General features: G+C 40.1%; 3 protein-coding genes across 3 annotated transcripts; 2 read left to right on the forward strand and 1 right to left on the reverse strand.

Moving 5' to 3' along the window:
* Positions 1-9300: 9300 nt before the first annotated feature.
* si:ch211-131k2.2 (uncharacterized) lies at positions 9301-12347 on the forward strand. The gene is made up of 6 exons (XM_055021266.1): positions 9301-11387; positions 11469-11559; positions 11632-11661; positions 11874-11927; positions 12082-12153; positions 12263-12347. The coding sequence occupies exons 1-6, from the start codon at positions 11274-11276 to the stop codon at positions 12295-12297; spliced, it is 396 nt and encodes a 131-aa protein (XP_054877241.1). The 5' UTR covers positions 9301-11273; the 3' UTR covers positions 12298-12347.
* kat7b (K(lysine) acetyltransferase 7b) lies at positions 11964-20858 on the reverse strand. The gene is made up of 14 exons (XM_055021261.1): positions 20657-20858; positions 18976-19126; positions 18648-18896; positions 17803-17885; positions 17601-17684; positions 17407-17505; positions 17186-17296; positions 16281-16472; positions 16033-16122; positions 15107-15247; positions 14928-15021; positions 14638-14784; positions 13030-13136; positions 11964-12916 (listed from the first exon to the last, which is right to left on the reverse strand). Exons 1-14 carry the CDS (start codon positions 20672-20674, stop codon positions 12815-12817), a joined length of 1668 nt encoding a protein of 555 aa, XP_054877236.1. The 5' UTR covers positions 20675-20858; the 3' UTR covers positions 11964-12814.
* Positions 20035-24339, forward strand: ptges3l (prostaglandin E synthase 3 like). The gene is made up of 8 exons (XM_055021265.1): positions 20035-20155; positions 22117-22159; positions 22280-22393; positions 22468-22534; positions 22626-22724; positions 22829-22918; positions 24023-24085; positions 24188-24339. The coding sequence occupies exons 2-8, from the start codon at positions 22125-22127 to the stop codon at positions 24194-24196; spliced, it is 477 nt and encodes a 158-aa protein (XP_054877240.1). The 5' UTR covers positions 20035-20155; positions 22117-22124; the 3' UTR covers positions 24197-24339.

Raw genomic sequence — 24339 nt, forward strand, 5'->3', positions numbered from 1 at the left:
TAAGCATATCTGACCAGAAGGAGGCCTCGCCATGAGGAGAGAGTGCTGGAGAAGCCACAAGAGCCCAGCAAACAAGAACGTTGGTAACTGGGATAAGTACGGCCCTCTGGGGACCCCATGACCTCACAGCCAACAGATGAGCGCTGCAGAGAGGCTGGTAAACACCAGGCGTGATCATACTGAGGCAGCGGCGGCTGATGCACAGCTGAACCAGCAAGAGAGCCAAATTTAAACACCGTAGGAATTACTGCCATGACCTAGAAGCAGGTTTACATCGCACTTATCCAGATGCTAAACATGAACATGCATCACATGGATATATATTATGCCACATTATTTTATATACATGCAGTAAATTCTTAAAATTGGTGATAACCAAGTAAAAAACAATCCAGCAAATTATGAACATAACAGAAATGTACGATAGTCTATTAGGGATGTGTAGATCGAAAAAAAAAAAGTTATAAGTTTCCACCCAAAAATTTAGAATATTTTTTAATTTGAAGTTGAAAATTTGATAGAAAAAAATTTCAAAATTTTCAGATTTATCTCAGAAATTTTCTATAAAAAAAACAGAATTTTCTTTGACTTTTGAAACTCTGAAATGTTTTTTTCTCAAGACATGACACAATGACCTGTTTCTGTTACCCATGCTAGTCAGATGTGTGCTGATTTTCATAAGCCAGAAGTTTAGGCACAAAAAAAACTACCAGTCACATCTGCGCTTTATTTGCTTAAATTAATCTGATCAACTGGAACTGAGACAAATGAGCCTGAAGGAAAACCAAAATTCATAAGAAAGCAGCATTCCTAATCCTGACTCTGTTCAGGACGACATTACAAGTCATTCAGATTTTTGCCGGTATCTTCATTCAATTTCCTTCTAACTTTCTATCATTCTGGTTTAGCCTATAAACAGACTGACTAAATAGTGTAAGGCGACTGTTGTTGCCTTGATGTGTGATCTTTACTCAGTGCTAAAACTGATTTTTAGTTTCAGTTAAATACAGATGTATGATATGAATCAATATTGGTTGAATTCATCATGCCGGCCTTGCATTAACAGGTTATCACTGACTCATGGAAACACAGAGTCTCTCAGCTCTCTGGTACAACCTAACCCTAAACCTCCTCCAGGCGTCACCGAACCGGATCTGTAGCACAGCTACAGAATCAGTGAGAGCATCAAGCTTTTACTGGGCTGCGGTTAATTTCCTGTTCATGGAAATTATGCATTTGTTTAAACAAAAGAAGAAATCAGTTACTTAACTGGAATCAGCTCTTAACCAACACATAATCTACTGTCTCCATCCATCAGGTCCTCTGAATAGACATGTTTATCATTGTAACTCAGGGTGTAAAGAGAAGATTTTCTCCTTTGTCTTCTCACATATTTTCTGATAAAGCACACAAACCAGATCGGATAACGATGCGGTCAGGCAGGATGCCGTTGTTTAGATCCTCTCTCCGTAATCATTTGTACACAGCCATCCATCTCTTAATCCCGTGGGTTTGTGGCAGCTGATTGTCCAGCACTCAAACGTCATCTGTCAGGCCTGGTCTAACCAAGCAGCTCTGCTGCTGCCGGTGTTCAGGTTGTAGAGGCTTGGAAGGGTTCTGTAAGTGTGACCGAGTCCAGATTGTTCCTCCTGTCACCGACTGTAAACAGTGCATGTCATTGTCACATTTACCTAGAACAATACCAATATCCACATTGTTCTCCAAGCAAAAACCTGAATGAATTGTATCAGGACATCGTGGGACAAACCAAAGCACAGTCGTGCAAACAGTAACAGAAAAAAGAAGCCTGATTTTCAGCAACGCTACTATTGAATCTGAAAAGTGCAGCATACATTTGTGTTCAATTTGTAGTGTGCAACTTCCTTGTAGCTGCTTTAAAAACACATTCCCCCAGCATGATTGTTCCACCATAATAAATCACCGTGGGAACGGCGTGTTCAGTGTTTTTTCCACTGCTCACTGTGATGCAGCACGCCTGAATCAAATAACTGGGTCATTAGCAAGATTCTAGACAACTTGTCCACAAATCTACATGCTGATGAGGTGATTCAGTCATTTGATTCAGGTGTGCTGGACCAGGGCCTCATCTAGAAAATGTAGGTCACTGTCCTTACAAGACTGGAGTTTGAACAACACTGGCAGTGTTTTGCATTTAGGACAAAATGTTTTCTGTTGGTCTAGTTTAACCAGAGAACCTTCTTCCACATGTCGTTGTGTTCTCTATGTGACTTTAGCAAACTGGAATTCAGACTGTCTTTTCACTCTTTCTTAAAGGGGCAGTGTTATGTAGAATCAACTTTTTTGAGCTGTATCTCATGCTATAATTTTATTCATATGCATGTATGTTTGAGAAATCTTTGACCCTCCCATGGCAACCATTAAGCTGTGCAAAGCGCCCAGGTGGATCTAGCCCCATCTTTGAGGACAAAGCTCCTCCTTGGAGCTGTAATTTCCAGGTTTCCAAACTTCCATTTCACGGAGCAGCCCTCAGCTCCCCCAGCCTGCTCCTTCAGACTAGCAGCAGCAATTAGCAAACACCTGGTGGAACTGGGTATCTGTTTAGCTCTTGATACAAACTACTTCTCAATTCAACGCTGGTAAAAATGTTGTTAAAAGTTTAATAGAGGAGCCATGTTGTAATGACTTCCTGGACTCTGCGTTTCAGAAAGAACAGAAGTTTTTAAAGAGACACAGAGGCCCAATTTCAAGGCTTTAAATTACATTTCTTTTAAGTTATAATTTATATACACATAATTTTTCATAACAACTGAAGTCAACATAGTTGATTGTACTATAAAATGGCACTATGTGCCTGGATAACATAAAACGCTGCAGCTTTAATGACCAGTTTTGTGAATACTCTCCCTCCTGAATTGATTAGTTCAAAGTTTTTGGATACAACCTTTGAACGCTTCTTCAAACTTCGCAACAACTTTCTCTATGAAGTAGCTGTTGTGTCTCTTGGTCCTCATGAGTGAAAAATGCCTCTTTCAGCCTCTGACTACATGGTGCGCACTTACCGTGGCATACACGTTTTTAAATAATCCACAGCACAGCACAATGTGAACCTGGACAGCTACTCGGTTCATGCTGTTTGGGGAAATTATCCCAACTACTTCTTCACAGGAAACATTTTCAAATAAGCGTCAACCTGTTTCAGTGAATGCTCTACATGTATGAAGGGCAGCATGCCAGTGTTGGAAGTCAATTTACTAGTGAAAAGTCCCATTAGAGGACGTGAACGAGAAAACACTGGCAGCAATTAACACAAAATGCAATGGAGAAAACCAACGGTGTAACTTAGTTGCAGAACTAATTTTGGAAGAATAAACTTAGCAAGAATAAAAAGGGACAGTTCATGTAGCTAATTCATAAAGTTTTATCTCAAACTTCTTTAAAGAAAGACAACAAGTGTGTGGAGGAGGTGAAACGGCTCTCAGATCTCCCCTCAACATTCAGCTGTCATATATAAGAAGCAGTCGTTTCCTCTCGAGAGACTTTGCAGTGAGGAACTCCGGCGCTTGTTGGAACAGCGAGAAACATCCCATGCTCCTTGTGGCTGAGCTGATCCCATGACACCAGCCAGTCTCATGGAGCCGTAGAGACAGAGCGGGCCACAGTACCAGCCCGAAGCCCCCAGTCTGAGCATGCAAGAGCAGACAGTGGTATTTCATCCTCGGTGAGCCTTGGGGAGCCGAATTTATGCCTCTCTGTGCAGAAACCACACTAAAGTGCCACAGGGCAGCAAATGGGAAAAACAACTTGAGGAGCGAGCGAGCGAGGAGAATTTCAGAAGAAGTGCAAAACTGAAAACGCCAGACTTGATTTATAGTCGCTTTTAAAAAAAAACAAGGTTGACTTTCACAGCTGTAAAGACGAAGAAGTCATTCTTTGTTCTGTTAGGAAGTCCTTCAGCACATCAGCCTGCAGCAGAAGTCTGTTAGACTTCAAACTGCAAACACAATAAATGCTGAGATCATTAATATTAGGGAACCTATATTGGAATCGTTTGAACATCATCACTGTCTTTGGTCAGTGGCATTTTTCAAAATGATGTATCATTGCTAAATTATCTATTACTTTCTTTAAATTCAGAAGTTTACATACACTAAGACTTGCACAGCTTAAAGCACATCACGGATTTGTACGCTTCAGATTCACAACATCTGAGTAAAATGTATTGTAGGACATCACCTCCAACACAGCGTTTTCATCTGTGACACTGCAGGAAACTCAAAGTAATTCAGTTAAATGATTCAATCTGATCATTGAGCCGAATGAAGACACTGCTCCTTTCCTCTGTGAAATAGTGTTGACCAACCCCAGAACAAAAGCAAAAGACCTGAAGAAGACCAAGGAAGAAGCCATAACTGCAGACCCAGCATTTAAAAATCAAAACACAGTTTGCTAAAACAATGAGAAGCACAGATATTAGCTTCTGGAAATTGATCCTGTGTTTGGCTTGACCATAATGACAACTGCAACATCTGAAAAGAAAAGGCAGAAAATGCAAACCTGAGTGCATTATTCTAACTGTCACATTGTATTGCTGCTGGAAGGATTGGTGCACTTCACAAAATAGATGACATCAAGAGAAATTAACATTGTGTTAAAGCAGCATCTTAGGACATCAGCCAGTTAGAGCTTGGAACCAAATGGTTCAAGATGGGCAATGACCCACAGAGTACCACTGAGTTGGTTCAAAGTGGCTTAGGGACAACAAAGTCAAAATTTAAGATTCGTCATCTGAAAGCCAAATGTGTGGTTAAAACAAAAAAAGGTTTAAGAGCAAGACAGCGTACAAACCTGACTGAGTTACCGCAGGACTTTGAGGAGGAATGGGTCAAAATTCCAGGAAACTATAAACTGGTGGAAGGAAACCCAAAATGTTTGACCCAAGTCAAACAGTTTAAAGGCGACTCTACCAAATTGGGAGAAATCTGTCTTTTTCCCAAGTGTATAAAAACAACTACTAAAAAGTTATGTCTCGTTTTCCTACCATTTAACAAAAACTGATGATTGTGGTCATCTTAACTAACTTAAAAGAGAGCAAACCTTGCTTAGAAAATAAAAGGTTGCATCTTTTACAACTATAAACCAGGACAAATAATAAACAGCAAGAATCATGCAGTGTATATTTTAAACTTGTACCAAAAGATCTAAAAATGTGTTCAGAATTCATCTGTCATGTGGTTTTAGCTAATTTCACATTTTGCCACAATCATGTTTTCAGCTTTTAATAAGGGTTATTTAATGCCACTCAAACAACATATAAACACATTTGTTTGAGGTGGCAAAATATTGCATGTTGGCACAAAGAGAGCAAAGAAAAATGAACAAAAGCTGCCCACAAAGATTAACCACAATTTGCAACATGTGTGACATTGATCAAAACAAAACAGACATATTCTTTCATTTTCCTGCATGTCAGTCATGGAGACAAAACAAAACAAAAGGCAAAAAGAAAAAAAAACGTTGTAAAACTTATAGAGCCTAGTAAGATGATGGCAGGATTTTAGCTGTGTGACCAGAAACACGGAAGATGTTGAATATATGTGTTGGGCAACACTGCCACCTGCTGAATATAAATACTAACTGCAATCAGGAACATTTGGGTCGACACTGCATCTCTAATATTAAACAATCATTCAACAAATTAGTCACTTAGTTCAACTTTTATTTCACACAAGAAAAAAATAATTTCTTACTTACAATTTAGCCCAAAACACTTTAAAGTGGGCAGAAAGGGAAACTTTTAAAGCTTAGAAATGTGACAAACCAAATTCATTCATTCATTAACTCAGGACAAATACTTTCACAATGCCTCGAAAAGACTGTTTACACTGGGACACACCAAAATTATTAATAATAGTGGAGAATATGGAACTACATAAGGTCAAAAGAAGACCTGGTTTTTGGGATCTTCAGGTTTTCTTGTGAGAGTTTCAAAATAAAGTGATTTATACATGACTTTACGGTCTACTGTATTTTTATTCAACAGTTGTTCACTAACATCCATGTGTAATTCTATGTATTTCTGATAAATACACATTTTTGTTTTGTTTTGCTTAAATACATTGTCTAGACATCATGATTACTGTTTTTGTGAAACATTCCTTTATTGAGGTTTTTGTTTTCATGCAAAAATGATTAACCCTTAAAGTCTCCTACTTGACACATTAGAAACACAAACTGCTGTATACTTTATGGTTATTTCAAAAGGTGGACCATTACAAAGTGGCATATGATTCTGAAATAGAACATTTCAGAACAATTTCAGTCTGTTGAGGTGCAAGATTGCTGTGACATCACAATGTGACATAACAATATAACTCCAAAAGCAGAATTCTGACATCACCAATGATTATAAGCTCCTCACATAGATCTACTTTCATCACAAGCGTTTAGCAGCCGTTGGTGATACTTGTCTCTTGAGAATTTATTTCGCAGTTCACAGTAAGATTTTCAACTTTGTTTGATGCTCATTTCTTTTGGAGATTGACATCAAATCTTTACTGCATTTCTAGAGAAGTGATTTATCGTAGAACCTGAAACAAGCAAAGGTTACAATGGAGTCCAACCAGCCGAGAGTCAAAGAGGTTGAATTCAACAATATTGTCGAAAGGGAATTACAGCCACCCAAGCCACCCAAGCGCAAGAAGAAGAAGGTGTCATTTGCAGTGTGGTGGGAGCTGTACGCGCCTGAGGAGCTAAAGATTTCTGCTGAAAATATCAAACAGCAGGACGCTTCACTGGTGGTTGAAAAAGGATCGATTGCCAAAGCACAGGAGACAGTGGATCAACAAGGAGACAGACCGACACCTGAGAGTGAGTCCAATGAGAAGAAGCAGGTACCATTTAAAACCTGCTTGGAGGAACACGTCCCTGTTGACCAAGAGATTTCTGCAGGAAATATTGAAAAGCAGAACGAGTCACTGGTGAGTGAAGAAGAGTCCATCGCTAGAGTGCAGGAGACGATCGATATGGCAGAGAAGGAACAGCCCTCTAAGTCTAAGGAACAGCCACCAACGACCAGGCGCCACAAGAAGAAAAAGATACCATTTCATATCTGGTTGGAGAAACATGGACCTGCTGATCTAAGGACTGCAGCTGAAAGTACTGGATCGGAAGACGCTTCAATTGTTACCAAACAGGAATCGATCTCCGTACTGCAGGAGACACCAGAGAAGAAACAGTCCTTTAAGTCTTGTGCTGAAAGTGTTAATAAGCAGGACACTTCTCTACCTGAAGAAGGTGATCAGAAAGATTCCTTGAAAAAGGAGTCTTTTAAAGAAGAATCTGTGATTTCTACATAGCTGGTCACCAAACAGAAATCCATTTCCAAATCCCAGAAGAAAGTGGATGAAAAAAGGGAGAAACAGAGAACAAAGACGAAGCGCATCAAGAAGACGCCACTATTATGGAAATCTTTCCCCGAGTCAGATGCTTGTGTGGATCTAACGGTTTTGACACAAAATGGTGACGTCAATAACGGTCCTCTGCCGGAAAATCCAAGTAATGAGGCATCTTTACCCAGCAGAGGAAAGAAGACAATTTGGAAAGTCTTCCCTGAACCAGAACCTCACATCGACCTGAATTTCTTTGCTGAATTTATTGAAGGTCAAGATGTTTCAGTTCCAGCAAAAGACGGTGAACAGGTAGCTTCCTTGGAAAAGTAGTCATGTGCGGGTGTGTGTGTGCATGCGTGCGTGCGTGGGTATGGGTGTGTGTGTGTGTGGGTGGGGGTGTGTGGGCGTGTGTGTATGTGTGTAAAGCACAATATGAATTTTGCAATTGACAAGGACCCATTTTATTTCATTTCTATGACTGGTTATTATTGTTTTTACAACTGGGAGCAGTTGATTAGCATCTGAAAAGCTCAAATTGTATCTGAACAACAACATCAATTCCCAAAGAGATTTAAAAGGAGGCTTCATGGATGCAGTGCAGGAACCAAAGAGCAGAGAGTGAAGGAGGCTCTAAACTCCAACGTCTGCTCGGCTTTCTAACCATATGACCAGACAGAGGATTAAAGAAGAGAAGCAAAAGCAAACGAGGCAGATTAGCAGAGCTTGCTAACAGCTGGTGGCGTCACCCAAGACAGGCTGCTGTGGAATCTCGTCTCTGCTGCCACTTGAGCTTTTAGGATGTCATCAAAGTCATGAGACTGTCATACAGAAACAGTCTTCAGTCAGAGGATTTTCTGATTTGTTACAAGACTGACTGCTATTTGATATTCTTCCTTCCCACAGCATCACGTTCTACTGCTAGTCTTTAAAGATTCCTGGATGATGAGTTACAACATTTAATTTCCCTTTAGGATACACTGAACTGAGTAAAATTTATTTGAATTCACCTGATTTGTAGATCTGTTGCAACTACAATTCCAACAGAATCTTTTTTGTTATGTCATTAATATTATTGACCTTGGCAAGTTTAGAAAGATCCAGTCAGAGACACTGAAGAGAGGCTAGAACCAAAAGGATTTCAAACAATGAAATTGATCAGAACTGTCCAGAGAGACTGAACTTTATCAAAACAGGTGAATATACCACGTTAGCTCAAACTTTGGATTCTTCTGTCAGATTTTGGTCACCTGTAAAATATGTCCAACTTCACTGTCTGAGAACCGGGCCGGTCGGTTTCAGAGAAGCCCTGGTAAACAGAGAACATGGTGGCCTTTTGATGTCACACAAACTCGCTGATGTAAAGCCGTAAACGACAGAAAAGACACTGGTTCCTATTAGTTCCAGCCTGAGAAAAACCATGCACAGATGTTTCATATTTTCATCTGTCATGTACAATTTCCTTTTCTGGTGATGATCAGCAAAACACAGTAGACTAAGGGCCGTGTTGTAGCTGCAATATGAGAAAAGCCTACAGAGCTGACTCACTGCATGTCAGAGTAAAAGGAGAGAAGAGATTTATAGAAGTGGAACAGCATTTCTAATTAAAAGGAGAAACAGATGACTGAAGGGTTCAAAGCTAACCATTAGATCAACAGGGATTTATTTAAAAAAGGACAAGCAGTCATGGTAGAGACTGATGTTCATTCAATAAGGATATGAACATGACTTATATTCATTTTCTACAACCTAACCCTAACCCGAACCATCACATACCTAACCCCAAACCCAAAAACAGTGTTTCTCCTCATTCCTCATGGGGACCAAGAAATGTCCCCTCAAAAAGCAGTGGTCCCCACTGCTTTTTGAGGGGACATTGTGGTCCCCAACTCCACAATGTAGACAGATCCCCAAGAGGATATAAAAACCAGGTTAAAACAAAATCTCAACCTGTCAGGAATGTCCAACATGAAGGACAGACATCTATTCCCTTCACCAGTACTTCCTTTGCCTCCGTGAATTGATCTGGAAGGAAATTAAAGCTCAGGTTAAGTTGAGCCTCAGCTCTCTGAGGAGAATCAGAATCGGGGAACATGGCCCCCCACTACCTCCTCTCACTGCATCACATTGAATTGCAGCGTCCTGCCATTATAGGGCCTCTTTTGAGACTCAGCCATTTCATATGCAGATCCTGCGGATGGGATTTCTTTTGATTCACCTCTCCATGTCAAGAACACACATACACACACGCTTACATACACACATGCACACAAGGGCTGTTCAGGTGTAATTGCCTTTCAGGTGTAATTGCTGCAGGCTTTTCTTGTTTGTGGAAGCACCTGTGTGGGGATCAAAGCATTTGATGTTTGTTGTCAGCTTTGTTTCAAGTGGGTGTCCTCACAGCACACACATCCTCACGTAATTACCTCTCTAGAAATTTCTGTGGCTGCAGTGATAGAAGAAGCGACAGTATTATGCATCTTCTAGGCACATAGTGCCATTTTACAGCATAATCAAGTTACTATGTTATCTTCATTTTTTATTAAAATTGTATATCTACTAAATATGACCTAAAAGAAATATGACTTGGTAATTCAACACCTTACATTGGGCCTCCGTCGCTTTAAAAACTGCTTTTTCTGAAACTCCACCATCACAACATGGCTCCTCTATTAACCATTTAATAACATTTTTACTGTTGCTCTGAGAAGTAGCTCTTATAATGAGCTCAGCTGATATTCAGTTCACCAGGTGTTGGCTAATTTCTACTGGCTAGTTTGGGGGAGTTGGGAATTTGCAGAGGGCTGTCAATCATGCCCGTGTGCATGCTGTTCACTCGTCCCCTTGCTCTCTGTTATGCTACAGCTTCTCCCGGTCAGCAGAGCCTGTTGTGAATGCTAATGCTAGTTAGCATGGCCATCTTTCACAGCAGATATAAACAGTTTTCCTGTAAAGATAAGTTATTTATCTACCATTAGCACATTGAACAGTGTCTGCATAACGTTGATTGACAGCACTTGAATCTTGCCCCTGGCTCTGATTGGTTGTTTTTGGATGGAGAGGTGCATTTCTCCAGACATTTCTTCAGCTTAATTTTTTTTTCACAGATCTGCCTCAAGAAATTTTCTTCCTGTTTTTTCATGTTGGCTTTGTTGTTGCCTCTATTAACCCATTAAGCTTTAGTCTTAATTGGTTTTGATTCTGGTAAAACAAAGTCAGATAAAAATTATTTAAAAAAAACAACAACAAAAAAAACACGTGATGTAAACTTTGCACTGCCTCATTGCTGAAATGTGCCATTCAAATAAACTGACTTGTATTTGATCATGACAGCAGAATAACACTTCAGATCAGATGACATCCGTTGACCAAGTCAGTCGATAGAACAATAAAATCTGTAAAGATAAATTATATAAACAGCAAAGGCAGGCGTCTGCCTGTCTCCATGAGATTAAAGGAACAATGAACATAAGGAACCACTGGCTATGTAACGTCAGGCATTTACAAATATCTAATAAAACTGGAAATGAGCTTAAAAAGTAAATATTTGAGTTCGGATATGATTTTTTTCCCTGCTGTTTATAAAGCTTTAAATGACACTGTCTAAAGCAGAATAAAATAACCTGTAATATAACATATGAAAGATTTTCACCTTTACTAACAGTAAAGACTGAATGAAAAAGTCCAGACCTTATACAACTGAATCAATGTGACATTTATGAAACATTACACATCTAAAACGTGATGCGTGGATAATTATGATTAAAGGGGAGGGGTTGCAGAGCGAGGGGCGTTTAAGGACATAAATACAGCCTGGAGCAGAAGACTGGTTCATCAGACATCGCTGCGTTTTATTTAAAACATCGCTGAGAACCTGAGCAGAAACATTTTCTCCCTGACTAAAACATGGAGAACTGGAAGATCCAGCTCGTTGTCGTGACTTTTTGTGTGCTGGTGCAAACTTCCAAAGGATCGGCAAGTGGCGTCGAAGACGAGAGAAGGCTGTCCAGACACTGGCAGGTCAGAATGACAGGTTTATTTCAGTTATTTTAAAGATTCTTGCATCATTAAGTGTAAGCCAATGCCTGATTTTTCTGGCAGTATGAGCCTGCTGTGGACAGCAGCCCTATAGACAGCTTGATGAAAAGATCCAAAGCTCTTCGCTTCTACGGCCTGATGGGAAAAAGAGCAGGTAGCATCTGATCTCTTCAACAAATCTCACCCTGCAGCATCATTCAGATGATCTGGTTTGATTTCTTCACAGTGACGAAGAAACCGTTTCAAGTGAAGAGGCGTGAGTAAATTGAGCTCTTCTTTTTTATATCACTTTTTTTTAATGATCTGTTCCCCTCAATTTCATTTTTTTAATTTTGGGGGGTTTTGTCGTGACTTTTTGTGTGCTGGTGCAAACTTCCAAGAGTTTTATTTTAAGAGTATTATTTTCTAAAATGATTTCTTTAAAAAAAATGTTTTTAAAGAAATTTTTTTTTTCTTTTCTTTTTGTAGGAAACATGGGGGTTGCATTTATGGATCTGATGGGGCAAAGAGTTTCCAGTGGAGGTGAGCAACTGTTAAAAACACAAGTGAAGCGAAAGGTGAAAATATCAAGGCAGCTTTATTGGTAGACGGTTTTTAAAAAGCGGATGAACACGTAGAAGCGATGCGGATCACCAAGCGCATGTGGTCCCGTTCAGATGAGTTCTGTTTGTTTCAGAGTCTGTGAGCGGAGTGAATCCTTCTGCAGCAACCAGAGAGACCCGGCATCCACAGGGACCGTCCCAGCAGGGTATGACCGCAGCAGTACAAAAAACCTGAGCTTGGCTTACTTTCAGTATCATATCTTTTTTTCCTCTCTAAACTAAAAATCTGATATTTTTTTCCCATTTATTTTGCAGGTTCCCTAAAGGAATGGATGCAATTCTTGTACTAATCAGACATATGGGGGAAAAAGAAAAACATCTATACAACGTTTACACCAACCAAAGACTATAAAAAATATTTTTTAGTAAAAAAATTTCACCCTGCTTTTTTTTCCAACCATGCCAAACAGGAATAATTACCATCTTCATGATGCACATTATTTGAAAGAAATTGTAATTAAAAAAAAAGAAATCTGGAAATGCTGCCGAATGTCTTTATGTATTCAATTCATCTGTGAGCAAAGTGGAACATTCATGTCCCTCCACCAGACCAGGACAACCCATTTAACATTCACAACAAAGTGAGACAAAGGCCCTTTAAAAACACAAAAACTCTTCCTCTAGCTGTAAATGCTTCAATTCATGATGCTGAGAATAGAAACGGACATAAAAAGATGCAGAGAAATGATCTGGATACACGAGTAAAAGAAAAGTAACACTGATCTTCACTGACGAGTCAAAGGTCTTAGGCTACTTGTGGTTTTGGAGGCTGGTAGTGAAGGTTCAGTAGCCTGAGGGTGTTGTGCTTTATGTCCCTTTGGGAGGCGTCCATTTTAACGAGCTCGGATCGATGGTTTTGTTGCTGTTACCTCGTTTGATCTCCTTCGCTTTCCACTCGTCGATCAAGTCCTGGGAGGAAATGGAGAAGGCGCTCAAACAGGTGGAATCACATTTATGAAACAGAATCTGATGGTAACTGAACAGGAAATTGGTGTCACTAGGTAGAAACCAGTTGATCTCACCTGTCGTTTCAGTACTAAGTGCTTCCCCTTCCAATACTTGAGCATCTGGAGGGACTGCAGGGTGCTCACAATATCCACCGGATTCACTGCCGTTTCCTGACTGATCTCTGAACACACAATACAAACTTACATGAATGATTTAGTTTAGAGACTGGTTCAGGGTTTCCCCCCAGTGTAATGTAAGCCTGGCGGGCCACCAGACTTTACTTGTGCCTCACCAGGCTAAGCATTGCTTATTTATTTAAGTCTTTTAAAATGTTTGGATTTTTTATGACGTTATACTTGATCTTCCAGTCTTTCAATAACACATAATTATCGAGTGATATTTTCAAATTTCAACATTAAAAATGTTTTAACTCAAAAACCTGACGGGCTGGATGAATGACTGCCCGAGCGTCCCACCCACCAGAATAAGCAACTTTTCCGGGGGAAACCTTGTACCTCCATTCACATACATTTTAAGTTTTTATTTTGATTTCTATATCATGATGATTATTACTTGCAGCTGACAAAATATCCCCAAAGCTCAGCTGTTTAAAAAAAAAAACAAAAAACGATTAGATTGGAGCTGAACCAAATAATCGGATTAAAATAATACACTAAATAATTGCCAACTAATTTATTCATTGATCACTAACTGGAGTATACGGACTTAAAATAATGCTGCTGAGAGAACAATAAAGTCAGACCAGTAACTAGACCAAAAACTATAAAACATTTTGCATTTAAGAATTAGTTTCAACTGGTTGGGCCTGTCATGTTAAATTTATTTACAATAACTGATCCCAGACATTATTGCGATGAACTATACTTCCTCCTGACCCAAAGATGGCAGAACCTCAGAGTTTTTTACCTGCTCAGAGGCCGAAAATTCTGTTATTAAAATGAAAATGTGAAACAGGAAGTTAAATTAGAAAGAGGGCAAAGAGGATTGGTTAACATTCAGCCAGGGAAAAAAGGAAATATAGAAACCGCTAAGGTGATTGGGCAGATTTATGAAATCCTGTCATAATAAGAAATAGATGGATTCATCACAGGACAAAGAAAAATTAGCTCAATAATTTCCATTCTGATGATTAATATTTTTTCGGAAGGGCAATTTTGTTTACAACATCCATTTTATTTATGCTTTCAGTTGTGTGTGGCATCCATCTCAGCTTTATTTATTCTTTTTGGTTGCGTCATATTTTGGTTATTTAAAATGTCTTCCAGTTCCAATGTTAAATGTTAGAAATTAAAGATTATTGATCTTTGAGAGAGTAAACTTGCATCATTATCACCATATTAGTTGAAAATGGTCTTAAAGCAACAACATTATCGTTTATTACTGGTGAAAACTGAAAGTGTATGCAAAATATGTCAACAATGAGAGAATTTGCATTAATAGTTGCAAATTAGAATACATTATATTATATACTTCTCAGCATGCTAACAGTTCTGAATTAAGAATCGTTTTTTGGAATAAGATCTCTGTGTGGAATCAATCTGTATTTTATGTCTGGACCTGAATGAACTCAGGTTTTAATGCTATTCTAATTCATTTAGGTGTGCCTGTATAAACTGTTAGGACTTTATGGAGAGAGAATCCAAAACTGCCCAACACGTCACCTTTGATGGAGATCTCCTTGCCCTGAAAGTTGTGCATGTATCTGAGTAGCACTTCCTTCCAGTAGCTACGGTAGCTGATGAGGCCCAGGTCGGACAGAGGCCTCTCCGGTGAGCCCACCTTCTCCTCCACTTTGGACAGCAGGTAACCTGGACAACACAGAGGCCCAGTCAGTGACACAGCAACAAGCAAAACAAAACCGCTTCACAGGTTATTCCCACTGTCTCCTATTGGAGCAATTGTTTCATGAATAATAAAGAACTAAAAGAAAAGCCCAGGTGCATCTACGTACTGAAATCGATGAGCATCTTGCCAAATCCCTGCCTCATGTACTGCGGCATGGTCAGGATACAGGAAACGTTGTAGTTCAGGAAGGAATTCTTCTCCTGGGAAAGCAACAGCCCAGCATTAAGTTTATGTGACCATAAAGCTTATATTTAAAGAATATTACAGGAAGTAGTTTAGTTTTACCTTAGAAAAGTAGCCCACTAGGTGGCAGCCCGTGTTGTCGGCCTCCGTCATCACGTAGAAGAGGAAAGGTTCCACGTCGTAGTAAAGGGTTTTGTGGTCCAAGAAGAGCTTGGCCAGTAAACACAGGTTCTGGCAGTAAATCTGGGCAGAACAGAACCAACACTGACTGTTAAAGGAATACATTCCCTCAGGATTCCTATGCTGTCCTCATGTCATAAGCTGAACTTTAGCAGGATGGAATGTTGGAAGGCAGGAAGTCAGGGACAGATGGATGTTTTTATTTGATTCTTTTTACAATTTTAAGCAGTGGTGGAAGACTAAAGCAATATACAGAATAAATACCAGCTGATTTTAATGAAACTTTGTCAGTAAGCCTGCTTTCAATGAGGATTATTAGCTCTTGTTTTTCCAGTCTGACGTTCATAGAGAACACCAGGAGTCTGGCAAACTAATGGAGCTTCATTAACAGGCTGTGTGTTCGATCAGCTGTCACAGCAGACATGATGGACGCCACAGACAGGATGGAAGAGGATTAGAGGAAAACCTGCTTCCTCTGAGCTGATACTTTAGCATCTTAGTATTTGTGCTGTAAAATACCTTTTTCTTAATGACAACAATGGCAGTGTTTATTTAGGGTCTAGTCACTCCAAGTTTCCTCATTATGTAAACAACAGCCATGTATAGAATGGTGAGAGCAGTGAGGCTCTCCTCTCAATCAGACCTGACTAGAATTACCTTATTCAGCTTCTTTTTAAAGCACACATAGCACAACTGAAAATACATTTGGCTTTGTAATTTAACACTTTGAAACTGGGCCTCTGTCTCTTTAAAAACCCACAATACTAAATGGATAAATAGACAGACAAATGGACAAATGACAGAAGGACAGACAGAAAGACGTTAAATTAAAATGTTACATTATTCACCTTGTTTTTTTTGCCATCCACTTCAAACACAGATATAGAGCCCTTTCGGTAGACCTCGTCTCCCGGAGGATGTTTCCACACACATTTAGCCTGATAACAGAGGATATAGGAAGCCAGAGCATCATTACAAAAAACTCTACATATACAGAAAATGTTCAGCATATTCAGCTAAGCTTTAGAGACAAACTCAAGAATATTATGGCATCCTGTGTGAGAAACGCTCTGTTCTGTGTTGTTGGAAATCTCACCATGTGTCGCCTCAGAATGGTCTGGCTCTTCATGTACTTCAGGCAGAACTCGCAGACGTAGAGGCGGCCCAGGCGTGCGTACTCCTCGGGGTAGGGCGAGTGGTACCAGGTGTCTAACTCGTAGCGACCAAATACGATGGTTTTGATCATGTTGCTGCCCTCGGTGATCTGACCCTGGATACGCAGCTTCTCCTGCAGAACGAAAAACACCAGAACAAACTCATCTTTTAAAGGTTGTGTGTGTTAGATAATCTGGGGCTGTACTGTGAATGCTGGGGGTTGAATGTAATGGTTAGTTAAAGGGGCGGTATTATGTATTTTTCACCACATGGTATTATTTCAGACCACAATCTTGTTACCTCTGTTATAAAAATGCTGAATATATCAAATGTCACTTAAGAGAAATTTGACTTCATAATTTAATGGCTTAAAATTGAGCCTCTGTCTCTTTAAGAAGCTTGTGCTCTTTCTAAAAGCTCCACCTTCAGGAAGTCAGCACAGCATGGCTCCTCTATTAAACCTTTAACAACATTTGTAGCAGCTTTGCTCTGAGAAGTAGTTCTTATAAAGAGCTCAGCAAACAAAAAGTGATACCAGATGTTTGCTAATTGCTGCTGGCTAGTCTGAGGAACTGAGTGGGGGAGGACTGATCTGTGAAGCAAAGCGAAAGTTCAGAAGCTTGGAAACTGCAGCTCTGAGGAGGAGCTGTGTCTAGAAGGCAGGGTTAATGCGGGGCTCGGTAAAATGCCTGGGTTTTACACGGCTGAATGGTTTTCTCAAAAATGCATGAAAGCATCAAAGCAACACTCCAGGTTTGATTTCATAAAGGAACAACATTATAAATGACGTAAAGCTCAAAAACGTGGATCTGACATGATACTGGCCCTTTAAGCAGACAGCATTACCAGGTCTTCAGATGCGCGGGCCTGAGCTTTCCTGAACAGCTCCAGGTCGTAGTCGCTGGTGATGTTCTCCAGCAGAGGCTCTCTGGTGTTGCCGTACGTCTGCCGATGTTCCTGGCGACAGAACAGGAAGTGAGGCGGTGGTTTCACAACAACTCTTTAAAACGAAGCAGCGATACCAGCTTTAAACACATAGGAGGTTGGACCACATGTCGCTAACATACCATGTGCTTCTCCTTCTGTTCCTTCTGCAGCCCAGAGTTTCTGCCCTTCCTCATCTCAGCGACCTGCTCCTTGTATCTGCTCTGTTTGGGTGTTGGCGTCTAGAGACCAGGAACAAAAACAAACATCACTTTTTCTGCATACATGGCAACCGCCTTGTGACATACGCTAAGCGGTGCTGAATAATCCAGACTACCTGGTGGCGAGTTGCGTGCCGTGAATTGCCTTCGTCCTGCGTCTTCATCTCCTCTTCCTGTTTCTCACGGCTGACGGCTTTCACCTGGCAAGAGAAGATGAAGATTTAAAGCTCACTGGGATCATATGTGCTGCCTTACTCATTTAAACTACCAATTCTAATCAAGTTGCACGCAAGACACCATGTTGGTCATTAACCTCACCTTGCACTCGTCAGCAGAGAGGTTGTGGTAGAGAGGACACCCTGATATAGCAAAATGGCGCTCGTGTTTCCCAGTGAGGTGGCCTAATCAAAGAAACGGAGGCTGATGATTAGAATCAAACCAGGATGTGATGGTATAGAAACGAATGGAACACAAAACATCTGAATCAGCAGCAGCATATACACACCAAACGGTTCTACGATTTCTGTCTAATATGAGAAATAAGTCGATTATCAGAATCTTAAAAGAATAATAACATGTTGAGAAACAGAAGAGAAATTAAATACTTTTGTTGAATTTTAAAGGACAGATAAAACATGTTTTTGGGAACTGCAAGCAATGCAAGTTCCTGCTGTGAAAGGAATATATTACACTATAGTTAATTATGTGTTTAACCTAAGATGACATGGATTCTGCCAGGTTGATTTTGTTGTTTTATTTCATTTCTATAAATGATTTTAGTGATGAATGTAACTGTAACTACTGCAATTATTACAGTATTTGTTTTCTTCTCTTTAGTTGTAGATAAACAGAAGGCAGCAGAGCAGAGGCTCCAGGATTCTTCCTGGTCTGGAGATGATCCAAACCATAGATCTGCTCCAAACTGCTGGTAAGAGAAAACTCAGTGCTGTCCTATAAGCAAAATAAGTTTGTGCAAAAAAAAATTTTTTTTTGTGGCCACAAATATTAAAAGGCAGGTTTTATTCCAGTCTGAGATTATGCAACCACTAGAAAAGATTGAGTTATTTTAAGGTTTTGCCTGTTTATCAAGGATTCCAATACTGACGCAGAGTACTGTAAAAGATCCCCAAGTAGAAAAATATTCGTCAAAGCTGAACTCATACCAAGGGAATTACAGCCGGGTGTCGGGCACTTCATATTGAAGTTGTATGTCTCATGGCAGCGCCGGCGCTTGGGTCGATGGGACAGGTCCTTGTCCGAGTCCCTGTTGGCCTGATCTTTGGACTGGCTCTCATCATGAGACGCGTTGGGGCTGGAAATGTCCAGCTCGGACTCAGAGGACGGGGCGTTTCCAGTGGGTGTGAGCGGTGGTGATTCGTCATGGTCCGCAGCACGCTTCAGATCTGGAGTGTCTGATGAGAGAAGGACGGAAACAAAGTCAAGTATCAGTTTTAATAGTTCAGTTTCTGTCTTCTAGAGATAATAGCCCACCTTGAGAGCTCTGGCTGAGGCGGGTAGAAGCTCTGGTGAGTCGCTGTCTCTTGGGCATGTTTCCATCGCTCTCTGAACTGTTGGTCTGCTCCCGTTCAGCCGAGGAGTCGGAGTCTTCAGTTCCATCAGACACACTCCCAGTCAAAGGCCTCTGCCAAGAGAAAGCAGCTTAAATTTAAGCTGTGTTTAAACACAAACTATTTTTATAACAATTAGAGAGAAAATTAACCTCCAAAGAAACCCTGTGGTGTACTTTATTTCCTGCTCTACCTAGATTTGTTAATGCTACTGCAATTTGTGTTCTGAATGTTTGATTGGTGTTTATGCTACTGGCTTGGTTTAGCTACATATGAGCAATATGACAGATTATAGGATGAAGTGCCTTAATCTCAACAGCATAAAACCCACACTGTGAATTAAATATTATACAATCTGAACAGCAGGAGTAATCACTATGAACATTTTCCCTTTTTGATGACAGAGTTCCTCATTCATTTGAAAGCCAGGGTTCCAAACTTTCCAGACTGCCCATTCTTTACTGCCCATTCTGAAGTTCACAAAGAAATAAGAACAAACAATACAACGATAGAGAGGCTGCAAAAATAGGAAGGACAGAGGAGAGAAAAACACAAGAAAGGGAACAAGGGCAGAAGGGAGGAAGGACACCAAACAAAAAAGGAAGTATGCCAGGGAGGTAGGACACGTGTAGGTAGAACAGAAAGAAAGAGGGGAATTAAGTCCACATGAGGGAGGAAGGAATAAAGTGATCATAATTACCTAACAGTTACTGACCCTTCACTACCAGCCTCCAGCTGTTGTTGCATTATAGTTTATCATGTAGTGTTTTAATCAGGTGGAACAGGACAGAAGAAATACAACACACACCTTTCAGAATACCGATCAGAATAAACATTTAAAGAGCTTAGTTTATGACACGGATATAAAAAACCTTTATGTTCTAATTTAGTGAACCAACTGCTGAGATCCTTTCATCACTCATACAAACTTGATCTTTGTCACGCATTGTGTTGCCATGGAGCTGGACAGGAACCATCAGCTGCTTGATTGTCTGTTTACGGATTCAACCTGCAACTAATTGGCAATTTCCACAAAACTAAACAGTTGTTTCATTCATTTAAATTTCCCCGAAATGCGTCTCAGTGATTTACCAGACCAAGCGGTATGCATTGTTAGCTCCGTAACCCATTATTATGGTAGTTAGCCGTTAGCCCTGCTGCCTAATCCTGGATTTACTCTTCTAAAACACAATATTAACGGCGTACAGTTAATAAGACTATACAAGTTCACTTAATGCCGATTTATCTTGGATAAAATCCACATTAATATAATCTAGATGCCTGTCTGTATTGTGGTAGTACCAAACCCTAAATGTTGCATATGGGTTTTCTGTTTATACCGCCCACACAGGCTATACCATAGCACCATTGGTTGAAAACGTTGACAAAAGCTAAACATAACTACGGAAAAGCAAATAAAATGGCCGTTTTGACGCTGTCTGGTTGAATGAGTAGCTAAAGTTTGATTCAGGGTGGCAAATCACTGACTTATTACACAAAACACCGCGGAACCTTCTAGCTCTCCGCTTGGAGAATGGAGCACTCTGATGCTAACTCTGCTAATGCTAACCGTGTTTACCAAGGCGCTGTATCTGTTTTCTTACCTGTCGTGTGCGCGGCATGTCTCCTTTGATTGACGCTTTTTCAACTCAGATTGGAGCAACAAGCAGAAATTTCCTATTGATTTACAATGAAACAAAGGACGGGAGACACTATTTAATGATTATTGTCATGAATTTGTTTGTGTTCGCCCGGGTAGTCTGGCGCCACATCCCTACCCAGACTGAACAGGGAATTACATTTCCGGTGACGAAAGCAACAGGCCTCCATACCAGCAGGGGCTTCTTCTTCTTCTTCTGCTTCTCTTTCTTCTTCTTGTTGGTTTTATTCGCGGTTGGCAATAAATTGTTAATAGGATTACCGCCACTTACTGGCATGGAGTGTTGTTTGCGATGGTCTTACACCGTTGTCCCTGGAGGTTCTGGTGTCTACCTCCAGCTAAAGTTCTGGGCAAGAGGCAGGGTCACCCTGGACAGGACACCAGTCTGTCTCAGGGCAACACAGAGACAGACAAGACAAACAACCATCCACACACACACTCACACCTAGAGAGAATTTAGAGACCATTTAACCTGACAGTCATGTTTTTGGACTGTGGGAGAAAGCCAGAGTACCCAGAGAGAAACCACCATGCACAGGGAGAACATGCAAACTCCGTGCAGAAAGACCCCAGGCCAGGAATCGAACCCAGGTCCTTCTTGCTGCAAGGCAACAGTGCTACTGTGCAGCAAGTATGCAGTAATTATGCAGAATGTAATTCTACATTTTGCTGACTCATTGGCAATAATTTTCAATGACACAAGACTGACAAACTCCACAGTTGCAACTTCAGCCTCATACTTCAGCACAGACCTGGGCAAACCATGCTGCCCTCTAAAGTGTGTCATGTGTCACTGGGATAACTGGGAGGATGAAAACAAAACTGAAAAATTGCTTACCCTTTGGAAGCTTTATGCAGGCCTTTCAAATATGTATTTTTGAAACAGTAACGCAGAATTTTCAGTCATTTTCCATCAAACACAAATTCTTCTTTTGAGTTTAAAACTCAAGAGTCTAAAACTTGAGTTTATGTGTGACTAAAAATGTTTTTTCTGTGTGCTGGTCTCAATGCATGTTTCACAGCGTGATGGCGCTCCATTTTCTATGTGAATAATCATTGGCCTCTTTGTACCACCAAAGTTTAATAGCTGTTTTTGTTATTTTTGGCCTAAATCTCCCAACTGCTCTGCCCGGTTGGGTAGTGGGGGATTAGATGGGGGTTGAGTGAAGTGTTGTAGAACCCAGAAACTGCTTGTGCCTTCCGGAGTATTCCACAGGCAGCCTATAAAGGGCAGAGAGGGGGCAGTGGGTGGTCTCACTCCCAGCAGCTGATATTATTCTATTTATAGTTTCTTGGGCCTGGTCATTGCGTTAGAGCGTACAGCGTGACACTAGAGACACGAGCCTTTTACTTTTCTGTGATTTAAAGAAATAAAAGAAGTAGCTGCTCTTTGTATTTTTCCAGGAATCAGAATGAACAAACCAAAGATTGTAAGACCAGAAGTAAGGTAGGTGTTGGTTTTCTGTTAGTGTGCAGTAGGAAAAAGCTGTTCACGCGTGAACTTTTGTTTTGGGTTTGAATCTTCACACCGATAAAACAAATCATCACTGACTCTGTGTCTCAATAGTCAGCCGGCACATGCGCTGTGGTTCGACAGGAAGAAATACGTCACCGTTAACTTTGCTGTTCAAAAGCCGACAGATGTCCAAGTGGACATCCAGCCAGACAAAATGATTTTGTGGTGGGTTTGTATAATTTACTCTGTTGATAACCGCACACGGTTTTCATCTAACCCAACTTCTATCTGTTAAACAGCTGCAAAAATGACACAGATGACGTCTTCTACAATGAACTACACTTTTATGACAAAGTCCAAATCCATGTAAGCATTCACCTTTTGAAACTTCTTTGTTATATTATGTGTGAAACACAACTTTAAATGTAGACCTGGAAATGCTTTCAACACTTTCAAGGACTCCAGAGAGACAGTGCATGAACGCACCATCAACGTCTTGCTCAGAAAGGTGAAACCAGACGTTGCATGGCCTCGTCTCCAGAAGGACCCTGCAAAGGTAGCAGCAGTAAAAAAGCTCTCATATCGCACAAATTGAATTGATGTGACACATTTGTATTGTTGAGTTGTGTGTTTAACAATCTGTTGTTGCTCCTCCTGCAGCCCAGCTGGATTTCCGTAGACTTTGATAATTGGAGAGACTGGGAGCACGAGGAAGACGAGGGAAAGGCAGAGTATGACCAGTACATGGATGTGAGTGGGCCCCACACTCTGCTTAAGCTGTTTTCACATGTTGCAGCGTTGCAACACAAAATCCTGTTGAATTTTATTAGGTTTTTATGCAGCTGACCAGGCCTCTGCATTGCTGCAGCTCTGGGGCCATGTGTAGCTTTTCATAATTTTAGCCATAAATGTATAAAGATCTGAGAAATATTCAAAAATATAAAGGTTAAAAAAAATGTAGGAAAATATTTTGGGTATTTTTTATACTTTGCTCAAAATTTCCACAAGGGAGTAGTGATACCAGGAATTCATCATGTTTTTGTTTCTTTTTGTCTTTTAGTCATTAGGCTGCAAAAAGTTAAATTTCAGTCAAGAAAACATGTTTATTGTCCTCATTAGAGTTTGAAGTTGTTCTTTGTTGTTAAAAGTTAGATTTACATTTTTATTTAATTAATTTAACTGTAAAACATAAGCTATTTATATAGTAGGTGTCCATAAAATTGAAAAAAATCCTCTCATATGACTACAGATTATTTTGTTTATTAAGAAAAAGCTCCAAACTTGCCCTGTGGGTTATAAAGTTTGCTGAAACCTGCAATAGACCAGCAAAGAGTAGAGCAGGTTTTTAAAATTGAAGGAAATGACACTTACTTTACATATCAAAATTTTGCATGTAGCATGTATTTGGATTCAGCCCAAGCATTTATCAGAACCATATTTTCACTGCAATTAGAACTGCAACTACTTAGCAGCTGAGTTCAATCTCAGTTCGTCTGGAAACTCTAACATCTGAACATGAAATTTTAAATTTTCTCTTATGGACTTTATGGTATTTCATTAGGAATCCGAAATAGAATCTGGAGGTTGTGGCTTATATCCAGCCTATTTACGTATAAAATATTTCTAAAAGAACTTTTGAAAATTGTATCTTCCTGCCATTTCACAGTTAGGACTACATTGTGTTGCTCTGTCACATAAAAGTTTGTATATGGAGTACACTGTAAAGAAACATCTCTAAATTACCGTAAAATTCTAGACTGTTTTCTTTTTACAGTGCATGATGAAATGTGAAAAGATTCATCAGTCTGTTACAAACATGCAACAAATTCCTGGATATGATTTTTTCTTTGTCAGATGATTCAAGAAATGGCCAGTGAAAACAAAGGAGCCATACCGGACATGGGGGACCTCAGTGATGTAAGCAGAGGAATATGGCAGCTTTCATAATGTAATATGAAAAAATTACAATTATTCTAACGAATATGTATTCAGACATATATCTATTTTCTTCTCTTGCAGTCTGACTAACACAGATGGCTCTTCAGGATGGTTTTTGGAGACTGATTTTCCAAAACAGCCCTGGATTTTAAATACTGTGAAAATGCTTGTGAGAATTGTTGTGAAATTGTGTTACATGCTTTTTTATATATAAATTATTCCATACGTGCTTA

Source organism: Poeciliopsis prolifica, unplaced genomic scaffold (genome assembly GCF_027474105.1).
Source record: "Poeciliopsis prolifica strain line A6 unplaced genomic scaffold, Auburn_PproV2 SCAFFOLD074, whole genome shotgun sequence".
Lineage (NCBI taxonomy): Eukaryota > Metazoa > Chordata > Actinopteri > Cyprinodontiformes > Poeciliidae > Poeciliopsis > Poeciliopsis prolifica.

What these genes read in the sequence shown, in the direction of transcription:
- si:ch211-131k2.2 (XM_055021266.1), top strand. Translation starts at nt 11,274, where the DNA reads ATGGAGAACTGGAAGATCCAGCTCGTTGTCGTGACTTTTTGTGTGCTG. An exon ending in GCAAAGAGTTTCCAGTGGAG is followed by an intron (nt 11,928 to 12,081) that starts GTGAGCAACTGT and finishes TGTTTGTTTCAG; the next exon opens with AGTCTGTGAGCGGAGTGAAT. An exon ending in ACAGGGACCGTCCCAGCAGG is followed by an intron (nt 12,154 to 12,262) that starts GTATGACCGCAG and finishes TTTATTTTGCAG; the next exon opens with GTTCCCTAAAGGAATGGATG.
- kat7b (XM_055021261.1), bottom strand. An exon ending in CCTCAGCCAGAGCTCTCAAG is followed by an intron (nt 18,897 to 18,975) that starts GTGGGCTATTAT and finishes TTCTCTCATCAG; the next exon opens with ACACTCCAGATCTGAAGCGT. An exon ending in TGGATGGCAAAAAAAACAAG is followed by an intron (nt 15,248 to 16,032) that starts GTGAATAATGTA and finishes TGTTCTGCCCAG; the next exon opens with ATTTACTGCCAGAACCTGTG.
- ptges3l (XM_055021265.1), top strand. Translation starts at nt 22,125, where the DNA reads ATGAACAAACCAAAGATTGTAAGACCAGAAGTAAG. An exon ending in CCAGACAAAATGATTTTGTG is followed by an intron (nt 22,394 to 22,467) that starts GTGGGTTTGTAT and finishes TCTGTTAAACAG; the next exon opens with CTGCAAAAATGACACAGATG. An exon ending in TCCAGAAGGACCCTGCAAAG is followed by an intron (nt 22,725 to 22,828) that starts GTAGCAGCAGTA and finishes CTCCTCCTGCAG; the next exon opens with CCCAGCTGGATTTCCGTAGA.